The sequence below is a fragment of the Mytilus trossulus genome, chromosome 5 (assembly GCF_036588685.1).
Source record: "Mytilus trossulus isolate FHL-02 chromosome 5, PNRI_Mtr1.1.1.hap1, whole genome shotgun sequence".
NCBI classification, from domain to species: domain Eukaryota; kingdom Metazoa; phylum Mollusca; class Bivalvia; order Mytilida; family Mytilidae; genus Mytilus; species Mytilus trossulus.
The window spans coordinates 64,719,852-64,734,306 of NC_086377.1; the positions used below are offsets into that span (position 1 = coordinate 64,719,852).

General features: G+C 32.0%; 1 protein-coding gene across 1 annotated transcript in view; it reads right to left on the minus strand.

Moving 5' to 3' along the window:
* The window catches only part of LOC134718200 (aminopeptidase N-like), a 159,625-nt gene extending 146,287 nt beyond the window's left edge, over positions 1-13,338 (minus strand). The window contains exons 1-2 of the mRNA XM_063580692.1: positions 13,292-13,338; positions 8,497-8,597 (exon numbers count right to left, since the gene is read on the minus strand). Of these exons, the coding sequence (XP_063436762.1) occupies positions 8,497-8,548 (52 nt within the window). The 5' untranslated portion in view covers positions 8,549-8,597; positions 13,292-13,338. The remainder of the gene's footprint in view (positions 1-8,496; positions 8,598-13,291) is intronic.
* Positions 13,339-14,455: the final 1,117 nt, after the last annotated feature.

Below are 14,455 nucleotides of genomic sequence, written 5' to 3' on the forward strand. Positions count from 1 at the left end.
TTTCTTCTTAGGATGAAAGAAAAGAAATGAGTAATATCCATAAACTTTACGTTCCGCTATAAATATAATGGTTCTCTCACTAAATATATTAAGATTTAGTAAGTATGTTGAATGCATCTTTTCCATCGAACTTTTAAATAAAATGTAAAATAAAAAAATAATATCGAACTTTAAGGAATGTTAAAAAACGGAAAACAAAAGGTAAAATAAAGAGATCAAACAAAACAAATGAATGGATCACAACTGTTATATTCCTGACTTGGTTAATGCATTTTCTTATGTAGAACTTGTGGATTAAATCTTGATTTATAGCTAGTTAAACCTCTCACTTGTATGACAGTCGCTTCAAAATCCGTTATTTTGACAACAATGTGTGAACAAACTTATTGTTTGCATGTTGGTCCTTTACACAAAACAAAGTGTTTTGTTCGAGTTGACTGTCCCTCTGGTATCTATCGTATCTCTTTTGTATACAGTGATATTGTGATAAAAATGTAAAACTTTCGTTTGCATATACATCTTACCTTACGGAAATTGACTTTAACTTCATTTCTAGTTTAGGAAGCAGAAATTGACAAGTATGCATTTACCCCTCAACTTGATTAGAAAACGGAAATTAACTCGTATGCATATACCTATTATCTTCTTTTAGAATTAGAATTGATTCGTATAGTTATACCTCTCACCATGTTTTGGAAGTAAAAGTTTTCTACATATGCCTCTTACCTTATTTTGGAAGCGGTTATTGATTCGTATACATGTACCTCTCACTGTTTTTCGGAAGCAAAAATGGATTCGTAGACATGTACTTCTCACATCTCATCGTGTTACGGAAGCGGGCATATATTCTTATACATACTTTTCTCACCTTGTTTTGGAAGCATGAATGGATAATCAAAATATTCTTCATAGAAAGTCAGAACTTTGCTTCCAAGGTCTGAAACGTATGCTGTTTGGTCGAATGCTGCTGGACGAGTCCAAATTCTGAACTAATGAAAAATGAATACTTGTTAAGCATATTTAAAATCATGTATTTAGCCATTTGTAATCCTTTTGTGTTTTTTTAATGGTAAATTTGAATAAATAACATCTTTCTGTGATAACAACGTTTTAATCGAGATCATTTATTATTTGTAAACCAGATTTCAAATATGTATTCAATACTGCCGAACAGTTGGTTCAATTGCGTCAAAATAATCGAATTTATATGGTTCATGTATAAAAGAGGGTCGAAAATACACAACGGAAATTCAAAGTCATCCTCTTTTAAATCCACATTCGTATATCTTTCTTGTTGACTGTTAGTTGAGATTTAATACGCATGTGATTAGCAAATTTTTTTTTATTTCAAAAGAAAAGAATGACAACATTCAACTGTGGAACCCGGAATAATCATTGTTACACACAACATTATCATATTTGACACTCCAATCCTTTCGTGGAAGTTGAACATTATCTCCATACTACGAGGATTTCGCCAGTCCATATTTGATTCAGTGTTTAATAGAATTCTTAAGTCTATTGTGTGGTATTAATTTTTTTTGAAAGCAATATTACTTAAAATCAAAATTAACTGTTGAAAAACTTTTAATAATTCAAAATACCAAATCCTGTTTGCCCAAAGAATAGATAACTCTGGCTTTTTTTTGGCAATATCAGAATTTTGGTTCCTCGCTGCTTTCAAGTTCGACTTTAGAATATTTTTTTTTATAATTCGAGCTTTACAGATGAGTCCTTTGCACACGGTACGCTTGTCTGGGTACAAAATCCTAGTATGTATGATGATTTAATTCAACATCTCAATTAATTGGTTTTTTAATTGGAGTGTTGACAAATTACATTATAAATACTTACTAATACATTTTTTGAAGTTATGACGTCTCTAGATTTGAAATCACAAACAACAAAGGCTAATAATTGAGTTGACATCAACGGGGTGTCGGCGTAATGATCAGCCACCCAGTCGTTTTTTCTGGAACAAAATGAATAGAGCGGTATTATTCAAACAAAAAGTAGAAGATATATGAAACTATTATTTATTAAGAACATACAAAAAAATAATTATGATTTTTTAACGCCGAAAAAGCTTTGAGTGGTAACTGATCTTTGGTTCATAATTTCAAATCTGATTGCATAAAGCAATATTCACGTAGTTTATTAGTAAGAATATAATCTGTTAAAATGTTTAGTAATGCATGATTTATTGTTCATTCTTTATGGATAAAAATGATTCAGATCAAATTCGTTTAACTAGTAAAAGTGAATATATTCAGCGATTGCCTTTCCGATTTCTGAATTTTGAACCATAAGATTAAAGCAGATACAAACAAACATGTAATGACTAATATCCTTTCCTTCAAACACATTACAAGGGGTGGGGAGGGAAGACATGTGAATGAAAACAGTTGAAAAATTTATATTTTCCTGAGGATGCAGAGATTATTGTTGTTTTTATACTGCATTCGTTCTATTTGAGCAGTCAAAATGCGTTGACCGTATGTCTATGTCATATACATTCACTGACCTGATATCACTTTCCCTCATGGATATTTAAAAAGAAATTGCCGAAATTATAATTATCCATACGACCTATTCAACCTGTTCTTGTTTCCAATGATTACAACTACTCAAAATTATTTCTTTCGCAATTTTTAGGGGGAAAAACATATTTCACTTGTTAATATTTTTGATATGAAAATTATACGTTTTATGCTTATTGTTGATATTTGAGTTCATCTCAAACAAATTCCTTCAACACCGATTTCGGGTCTCAGCAGGTAATGTACATTGCATTGTGTTGTATACTTCTCCGCCTGCATGCTATGAGGCATTTTTATAAAAGGGGGAAGTTTCCCAATATTCAAATCAAATAATAATATTAATACATTAAAAACAACAATTGAAAATAGGTTTTTTTATAATAGCAGTATAAAGACAATAATAGTGCATTGACTTGGCATATCAACGATATAAGGATTAGATCGGAAACGGGGGAAAACTGCAGAGCCTCGCATTTCCCCGTTTCTAAGCCTCATCCTTATATCGTTGATATGTCAAGTCAGTGCACTATTATTGTCTATATAACAAGAAATGGCGATAAGAAGCTAAATGAGGGTCAAAAGACGGAAACAAGGAGGTAAATGATGCAATAGTATAAGGTCTATTCAAAGGTCAAAGTGAGAACGATTATATTACGTCAAAAATGAAAATACAACAGCTACAAGTCAATGCGTACATACAATGAATACTGATAGAACTAAGCCTTAAAACACAAACAGTCGAATTAAGGTAACTCAGGGTTGCCCCACCATTTTTAGGGAAAATCTAGTTGACTGTATAGTAAATCATGTAAACATGACTAGACACATCTTAACAATTCAGTGGAACCTACCAATAACACAATCAGCATATACCGAGTTTTCAACGAAATATTAAAGAATAATACTTACAAGTCTATGGATTGTGTTTTTATCGAGTTTGATAACGAAATTAAGTGTTTTTTCCTGATGAGAGTCACCCTGAACTGTGCTTTAACTGCAGGCTCGTCAAAACATGGGAATACTTTTCTTGCATAATATGGCGCCATTTGTGTCTGGACAACATAACTGAAAACAAATAAATAACAGTAAATAATTATCATCGAAAATACACAAAGAAACCTTTAATTTATTAACTAGTAGTTCTGATTATATATTGTCCTTGTTATTCAACAATCCTGATATAAACTATAAAAATGGCTATTGTTAGGTCAAAACAATATTGTTCTGACAGTGGTGATTGCTGTTTGCAACAATATAAAGCCAAATGTAATTCAATCAAAAGTGTCATGTATTTAAAATTATATAATTGACCGTCTTTGGTTTATAGATATTTGCTTTTTATTTGGTATTCTATACTAATAACTTATCTTATTTTTACTTGCATTGTATCATTTCCACGTTGATATGCGGTTTGAAAAAGTCCGCCCAATGCAGATATAATAGGTCCACGAAACTCAATAAAAACAGAATACTTCGACCCGCTCACTAATTGTGTAGTTGTTGTCAAAATCAGGAACTGCTTGACCGTATCAAACTCTATTGTAGGAATAATTTCACTCTGTCCAGGTGACATTGGTTGTATTTTAACAGATGTAATGATGAGTTTGTCGCTATGTAGAACTATTTCATTTGTTGATCGTCTGCAATCCATATCAATCCTAACTTTCCCAATGAAATAGAAGTCTGATGCATTTGTTTCATACATAAACGGTTGAAGTTCTAGATCATATAGAAATGGATATAGATTGAGCGGTAAACGAGTACTTTGTCCACGATCAACCGGTGTTATGGTTTCTCGTACAGGCGTGGGTTGCCTCCCTTCTCTATAGCTGCCATATTGGGTTGTTCTAGGCGTGGTATATCTCCCCTGTCTATAGCTGCCATATTGGGTTGTTCTACGCGTGGTATGTCTCCCTTGTCTGTAGCTGCCATATCGGGTTGTTTTACTATCTGTAAATAATCATATGCTTGTCGATATCATTTATATGTTTATTAAATATTTGAAAATAATTGTACATTATCTACGTTGATAGCATATTTGAAGTGTTGTTTTGACGTTAAAGGAAATGGTGATGTTGTTATTTTGTAGGGACGATTTTAATGGTTTAAATCATTTCGTGGACACATTAAAAGAGGGACGAAAGATACCAAAGGGACAGTCAAACTCATAAATCTAAAACAAACTGACAACGCCATGGCTAAAAATGAAAAAGACAAACAGAAAAACAACACAACATAGAAAACTAAAGAATAAACAACACGAACCCCACCAAAAACTAGGGGTGATCTCGGGTGCTCCGGAAGGGTAAGCAGATCCTTCTCCACATGCGGCACCCGTCGTGTTGCTTATGTGATTACAAATCCGGTAAATAGTCTAATTCGGTAGGTCAAATTCATGAAAGGGAAGGTGATTGTAGTTACGACGTAAGGAACATATCCGGTATCATTTGTGAAATGGTTATTCCATAACGGTCAACCAACTCGTGATGGCGTCCGTAAAATTTACGAAGGGATGATTTCAACTTCACCATTTGGAACTCTTGATTTAATAGCTTCCTTGTGAGCAGTAACCCTCTATCAAGAAAATCATGATAGGAAATGCAAGCACGGGAATATCGTATCAATTGAGAGATATATAACGGGTGAAATCACGAGTTAATTGACCATTATGAAATATTTGCTACAAAGATGACGATCGTTATAAAACATTTGTCGTTATCCCGTCCTCCTTATGCCGAATGTGACCCACCGGGTTAAAAGGTTATAGAAACAGTCTTACAATCTGATATTACTTACCAAGCAGGTTTTAAGTTCTAACAGTTGTTGTTCTTCTGCAGTGTGTTCGTTAACAATAATTTTTTGAGACACACACATATCACCTGCGTCCCAGGTTGGTACCTCCATGTTAGGATGTAGAATTTAACCAGTTGTTTTAAGTTTGCAATTAACATATACTAGTCAACAATAGAAACGATACACAAGTTTGAACATAAAATAAAATAAATTGGAAAAACTGTTAAACTATTAAATGAAAAACATTAATTTGCACAGCACATACATATGTTTAAAAGTATCTGAACAATTTGGAAAGATTAAAAATATCGTGTTATTCATGAACACAGGGCTCAAAACTATTTTGTGGAAAATAATGACAAAAGTTTGCACTGGATTTTTTAAAATGAGAATTAAGGATTCAAATGTCTGCCAATGCATTTAGAATTTTAAGCAGACCAATATTATGTTTACAGTTTTAAAAATATAGAAAGATGTGGTTTGAGTGCCAATGAGACAACTCTCAATCCAAATAACAATTTATAAAAGTAAACCATTATAGGTCAATGTATGGCCTTCAACACGGAGCCATTGCCCACACCGAACAACAAGCTACCAAGGGACCCACAATTACTAGTGTAAAACCATTCAAACGGGAAAACCAACGGTCTAATCTATATAAAAACGAGAAACGAGAAACACGTATAAATTACATAAACAAACGACAACTACTGTACATCAGATTTCTGACTTAGGACAGGTGCAAACATTTGCAGCGGGATTAAATGTTTTAATGGTACCAAACCTTCTCCCTATTTCTGAAACAATAGCATAACATCACAACATAGAAAAACACACGATAAAACATCAATTGGAAGGCTTAACTCAATCAATTTTATGTGTGAAAATACAATTTTTTAAATAACAAAAAATTCACGTAGTTGCCTTAAATCAAAGGTTTTGATAATAAAGTAACACTCTTTAAATAATAGACCAATGCGGCATTTATTTACTTTGGTACAGTGTATTCAATTTCATTATATATGGGAAATATATTGCCTTGTGTCGTTTCTATGTTGACTAGTATATATTATCAAATACACATGAACGTTTAGGTCTTGACATTGAATAAAAAATATAAGTAAAATCTCACTTCATTTGTTCGAAAATAGACTAATTGATTGTTTTTGCAAGGTCTGACAGAAGTTTCAAAAATGAGGAAATCATTTTATATTTCGTATTAAAAATGCATAGTTAAACAATTATTTTAGACTACAGGTTTAGATATGAGTTTCTTATAATATGATACATACCATATTACACCAAACATATTATTCACTTAAAAAAACTTCTATTAAGAAAGCTGAACACTACTTGTTTTCAATAAAAACACTGTAGCTTTTTATGTTTTGCTTAATTATAAAAAAAAATGAAAATGTGGTATGATTGCCAATGAGACAACTCTCCACAAGAGACCAAAATGACACAGAAATTAACAACTATAGGATACCGTACGGCTTTCAACAATGAGCAAAGCCCATTCCGCATAGTCAGCCATAAAAGGTCACGAACTCAATTTAATCCTTCACATTTTAGGTAAGATGAAACAATTTCTAAAGTCTATAGTTAATTGTCATAAGGTATGATTAGACCAATAAAGAATGACAACACAACAAAGACAAAGGGGTTGTTGTATGAATGTCGATAGTTAACGTGTCGCAGATTATAAGGACAAGTGTCGTGGACTTCAAATAACAACCAACTACAAAACTAGACGATCTCCAAGCTCGGTACAGGCATTTTATTAATTCTGTGAACATGAGAGTGTTTCAATAGCACTACAAAAAAACGGACATCTCATTATTGTCTCGATATAAGAGTTAGAAAAATATTGTGTGACATTACCTCTGTACCGATTAGAATGGCGCCAGGGAGATACTTCTGAAATGTTAATAGAGCGTTCACTATTTCTTACATAAGTTCAAAATATTTTGCTTTGATTTTTAATTGTGATTAAAGTAATGACTGTTGTACATGTTGTATCTTCAAAAACTTAAAATTCATCAGCATTCAATGAAACAAAAATTTCAATTGTTATTATAAATACATACAACTCATAAGCTTTTGGCGATCTAGAAATGCATAGCATAACATTTCTTTTTTTTCAAATTTAACTTGCAAGTGTTACTACAACTCGTCTTGGATCTAAGTGAGACAAGGTTTATTAGTAATTAGATCTGAACGACTTGTTAAGGGTGTATATTTTAGATGCGAGAGATGGATTATGCAGTATAATCAACAGTGATTAACGTCTAAGTAACATAATATTACCTTGTGATGATTATATAACGGCAAGGTAAATTATCGCAAATTTAAGAAATTAATGAAGTTGCTACACACATGATTATGTGTACTTGAAGCTGCGTGTTTCGCAGATTTTAGCTATGTGTATGCATCGTGTTTTGTAGACTTTTGTTTGTCTTTTCGTGGACGGTCGTTATGTCCGTGTAATTTATAATTTGAGCCCCTACCAGTAGTTACTTATTTCAAAGTTGACAGAGGAGGACAATGATCATATTTTCACTTTTAAAAATTTCGACTAAGTATTTCATTGTAGATCGAGGTTTGTAAAATAAGTACAAATTATGTAATTTTACCACTATATCAGGTTGGCCTTTTAACATGTTTTGATTTGTGCGTCACTGATGAGTCTTTTGTAGACGAAACGCGCGTCTGGCGTTTATATAAAATTTCAATCCTGGTATCTATAATGAGTTTATCTGAAACCTAAGTGTGTCTTACCTTTCTTCCGGTTGTGATGACGTCTGTATCGACGCCCATTGACTTCTTGAAAAGAAAATTATATTCAGAAAAAATATTATAACGATATTTTAATGTTATTAAATTTCTTAATTGTTAGATAAAATGGCGTATTCTCGAATAATCCACGGCTACATGTAAAACAGCAAACTTTTTTCATAATATGATTTATGTTTTGAATCATACAGTAAAGACAAGTTTACCAGCTCTTGTTGATGGAATAGAATTTTCAAATCGAAGCGGTGTTTTTTCCACCAATGGGTGTTTCTTTTTCACCAATTAAATGAAACGGCTATAATGGAATAACTAAGTGTGTGAACAAACAAACAAATAACCATTGCAAATTTAAATATCAAACAAATACCTTGTAGGGTCAATGCTACTAATATAAGCAAAAGTAGAACTTTCAACATCATAAAATGTTAACCAGTTGTCGCCTTGATGTCCAGAAGACTCCAGTAATGGCTGAAATCAACAATAATTTGTCATGTTTGTTACATTATAAAGGAGTTATTTTGGCAATGTTTGTTACTAAAATCTGAAATAAATGTTATCATTAATAAACCACCATATATTCTTAACATATTCATGATAATTACTAAGTATAAGTCTGGCATATATACATATAACATGAATAATTTAAAGTTTGTGTTATACAAGTATAAAATTACATTCCAACGCTCGATCAACCTTTTGTATTTCTAGAATAATTACTTTTATAAATTAAAGTTATCAACGATATCAGGCTTATCATTGTTTACGCTAGACCCACGTTTCGTCTACATAAGACTCATTAGTGACGCTTATATCAAAATAGTTAAAACGCCAAACAAGTATAAGTTGGAAGAGCATTTCGAATTCAAAATTATAAAAAACAAATTGTGCCAAATACGGTTAAGGTGATCTAAGCCTGTGATAAGAAAATTGTTAGTATTTCAAATATTGCCTACTTTTGCAATTCACTGTTTTCAACAAATGAATGATAAAAACATACTGCTTGCATCTAGACTTTCGTCTTTCTCTGGCTATTAATTGACTTTTCAAACTTTAGCAACCCATGTCTTCCTGGTACACTAATGATGTAACTTTTTTTATTTAAAATATGCATTTTTAAATGTCGCTTTGCAAATTTACATGTGTAAATTCAGAAACAAAAATATATTGATATTTAATCAACTTACAGATGTTTGTACTTTTGTCATGAATTGTAATTAAATATGCACAGAGAAATATTTTACAAGGTTTTTTTTCGTTGAATTATTGTGTAGGACATTTGACAACTTCTTCAGTTTAACTTATCATCATAACATAAATTAGGTGAACAGAATATATATTGTCAATAAAAGATTGCAGCATTTTACAATTACAATATATTTTCTGTTACAAACTGATTTTTTACATGTATGCTTCATAAAAAGCCGATGTCCTTATTGGCTAAAATCAATCTATAGGCATTCCAGAATTATATTGTCCAGTCAACACATGATTCCCGTGACAATATTACAACAAAGCATAGGAAACCATAAAACAAACTTGTGATATAAATGGTAATTTCATTGATACAAAATAGTTCTGGTTTTTAATGCAATTCCAAAAGTAAGCAATACATTTTAATGAACGAAGGAAACAACGCTATATTGATGTTAAAAATCAAAAATCGATTGAAAAAAAAATCCGAGTTACAAACTAAAACTAAGGGAAACACATTAAATATAAAAGGAAAACAAACGAAACAACAGAAAAACAAACACAACAACAATGCAACACACAAAAAACGAATAATAAGATAACAATTAAAAACCAATTGTTCAGAGAACAATTGAAAGTCTTTCCACAGTAAAGTAATTTGGATAAGAAGGTAGTTTCTTTATACTGATGCGATAACTGATGGTTTAATTATCTTTTTGAGTGATATAAGGGATATAATATGCTACTTCCGGTGAAATGAATGTCACATCCAGTCTCATATGATGGCTTCTTTCAAACTGATTCCAAAAATATATAGTTTCTATATACTTTTGTATGTAGAATGGGAGATAATTGGCCACTTCCGGTTTGTTGGAAGTCATTTTCAGTCTTCAGTAATCTGTTCATGTATCTATATGACAAAATGTATGGATTCTGGGTACTTTTAGGTGAAAAAAATTGCAAAAATAGCTACTTCCGGTTTTTTAAAGGTCACTTCCGGTAGCCATTTTTTCAAGGTCATTAGTCACTTAACCTTTTCTATGAGGTCAAATGTCTTTATAATGAACTTAATTGAAGTTATAATCAAATAAATTCATATCAAGACATTTCAGGGGTACCAACTCCTATAAGATGCCATTTAATTGTATAAGACTAAATGTAACATATCTTCATTACAATAAAGCTGACATTTTGCACTTGTTCTTTTATATGTATCTCTCAAAGTGTCGGAGAAAATGCAAAAACAAGCAAAAGTCACAATTGAGACCTTGACCTTGACCTTTGACCTTGACCTCAGTTGGGACCCATTGGACTCAAATAAAAACATTCCAGGGTTATACGGTTAACTGTTTATGAGTTATATGAACATACCGACAACTTTATTTTGTAAAGGTAGATAACTCCTATAAAATTTCATCGAATCGCTTCGATCCAAATGCGCTAAAAATTACTGAGGATGTAACGAACAATTTGTAAAAAAGAATTTTGTCGATATCTTTTTTTGTTACGAAGGAGATGCACACAGATCATAAACAGTGAATAGGGAGATAACTCTTACAAATAAAATGGTTCGGTTTAGCAGGGTAAATTTAAAAGCGCATAAACTATACGATACCATATGAGAAATATCTAAGCGACATATTGCGAAACAAACATTTATCGCAAGAACAAAATTTGGCGGAAAAAATAATAATAATCAGAAGAAAAACAATAAGTCTTTCCACAGAAAAGTGGAAAGACTTAATTATTCGTGCAATTTTACTGACTAAATACAGAACATTTTAATAAAAATGGTGGGTTGAACAGGATAGATCGTACTAAGGGATCAAACAATGACAATTAGTCGATGAAAAACAATATTATTACGAATATAACTAAAAGATAAAACAAGAGTCAAAATCACACTACACGTGGATCTAAGGAACCTAACCTCAATTCAGACGAACAGTCAGGTGTTCTAAATGTTAAGCAGCTCTATTAAGTGGCCAATGTTGTGCTGTGTATATAATAGACATTTAAACTCATACGTGTAAGATAAACTGACAAACCCATGACAAAATTAAATAGACCTACAATCAAACAACTATGTAAACATATCACAATATTGAAAACGTAAAACAAAGCAACACGAACCGACTTAAGACAGTTGCTCCTGAGGAGCTCGCAGATCTTACTCCACTTGTAGCACCCCTCGCGCTTGCTTTGTAAGAATGATCCCGGGGAGATAAAACAGGCTTTCTGTAAAATGTCTAGTGGTTATAAAAGACGATAATTCACCATCTCGTTTATGTTTCTCTAAGTATCATTACATTTCTTGGAAAAGGTTTGTGTTACTCAGTCTTTAGTTTTCTATTGTGTTTTTTTGTAGACTGTTGTTTACATGGTGGCATGTATCTTTTTAAAGCCATTGTGTTTTCAACAAATGAGTTTGAAATTCCCTTAATATCGTTCGTCTATCACTTAAATCAAGGTCAAAGTTGAAATTCGTCGGTGGGTTAGTTAAAGACAAGTGTTTAATAATTAATTTCAATAGACCGGATCTGTTCTGACATTGTTTTTTTTATTTAATGACTTATGCTTCAAAATTTATGCGTATAAGACAGTTAGCAAAAATAACCATACGAATCTAGGGGTCAGGTGGCTATACAATTGTCTCTAATTCTTAATCGATCCGTTTGAAATAAGTTCTTCATTGGTTAAAATTACATAATGTAATGAAATTGTTTTGCTTTCATTTAAATTTCCTATTGTGACGTCACAAAAAAAAACACGATGTAAGAAGGTACCGGTATTTTTCGGCGTTTCCGCACCTATCGGTTTCGGCTACAGACTTTTCGCGTTTTGATTTAAGACAGAACGACACACATAAGCCACATAAACGACAAAAATTTGTAACGGGATTTTCCTTGTGGTCCGAGTTGAATCCGGTCTGTTAAATAAGATTTGAAGTAAAAAAAAACGTAAGGCAAATTGAGGTAAAAAAACACGATGTAAGATGGTACCGGTATTTTTCGGCGTTTCCGCACTTACCGGTTGCGGCCACGGGCGTTTCGCGTTTTGATTCAAGACAGAACGACACACATAAGCCACATAAACGATAAGAATTTGTAACGGGATTATCCTTGTGGTCCGAGTTGAATCATGTCTGTTAAATAAGATTGGAAGTAAAAAAAAAAACGTAGGCAAATTGAGGTAAAAAAACACGATGTAAGAAGGTACCGGTATTTTTCGGCGTTTCCGCACCTATCGGTATCGGCTACAGGCTTTTCCCATTTTGATTCAAGACAGAACGACACACATAAGCCACATAAACGACAAGAATTTGTAACGGGAGTATCCTTGTGGTCCGAGTTTGATCCTGTCTGTTTAATAATTTTTGAAGTAACAAAAATAAACGTACGGCAAATTGCAGGAAACATATACAATACATGTACTTTTGGGATTTTGTATGCGATTCTCGCGTATTGTCCCTGTTTCTTAATCTCGTAAACATAAACTGTATACCGAAGGAAATTACATACAATTTCAATCAGTTAAAGAAAACATCTTATCTATGGATTTATTTTTATTGTACATTATACCTTACATGTATCAGCGAATACTGGCAATCACAGAGTTCAAGCTCAATTTTATTAAACGAACACACTTTACAGATTTACAAAATCAATATAAACATTAAGAATGGATTCGAAATAAAAACAGCTAAATGATGTTATCCAATAGAAAAAAATATATGGCTGACAAAAAAATAAAAATACATCTTCCACACTTGATAAATCATACAATTTCTAAAAATTGAAACAGGACACGTTTTGAAGAAAACGAAAAACAGCTTCATATAAGTTAAAACTCGCGTATGGCGTATTAAATTATAAGCCTAGTTCTTTCATAATTATTAAAAACAATTCATATATCTGAAAATTGTCTCCTCAACTATTAAACAAAATTGTTTAACTTTGTACTGAACATACCTTCTCGGTCCTTCTCTAACAAAGAAATGCTCAAGATCAAAATAAACTACGCATTGAAATATCGTTGGGTAGGCGGAAATACAAGAAATAGCAATGTATTGTTGAGCACAGCTGGTGCATAATTAAAAATTGCATGTACATGTAGATATGTACATAGTAAATCGATGAAATTACATGCAAATATAGTCTGGTAATTAAAACATATGCAAACTAAGTACTTAAAGTTAGCTTCTTTTATCAGTTTAAAAAAAATTGCCATATAAATATTGTTATATTTAATGATATGTGTTTTGGACAAGAGTGATCAGAATTGAGTTTGGTTATTTTCCTTTTGCTATCAACTGTCATACACGTACGATTAGGATTTTAATTACACGTGCAGGTATCATTTAAATCTTGGGCTTTCTCAAAGTGTAAAAAAAAACGTCGATCCAACACAATGTAACGATAAGGATGTATTTCTGCAGTTGAACAACGATGTTTTTTTATAATTTTTGCAGCAATGTGCTTTACATTTATTATTGTATACGGTGTTACCCAGGTTGAAAATGCTGTCATTGTACGAAGTAAGATAGAATAAACTAACTTTATTTTAAAAATAAATTGAACATGAGACAAACAAAATATCGCAATCGTCGTTGCAGTAGCTAGATTGGGACAATAATTATTGCTGAAAAATAATCAGCAATACTTCGTGTTAGAAAAGGTGCAATCAACTATGGAGCATGTTAGCATGCTAATGCTAAGACATACTTTCTATCTTTTTTTTTGTTTTAAAGAGAATGAGTAAATGCAACGGACGGGTGCTTTTGAGCTCTTTATTCTTCATGAAATTTCTCTTGCCGTTCGGTATAATTTTGAAATCTTTCATTTTACCTGAATAGGACAAACACTTTTGTCTATGTCTTTGATTTCACAAAAAAAATTACAACTACATGTATTCGAGAAAAAAAAACTTATATACAAATTTTTTTAAACTGTTCGCCAGACTCAGTTGAAATATAAGAAAAGATATACTCAAATAGTTCAAACTTTGCTATCTATGTTTTCAAAAGAACAAATACAAATGACAAACGAGTGTCAAGTTGTTTTCCTTTTATGCAATTATTATTGTTTCAATGTTGACGGCCGGAGTAAAGTATACATGCATGCGTTACATCTATA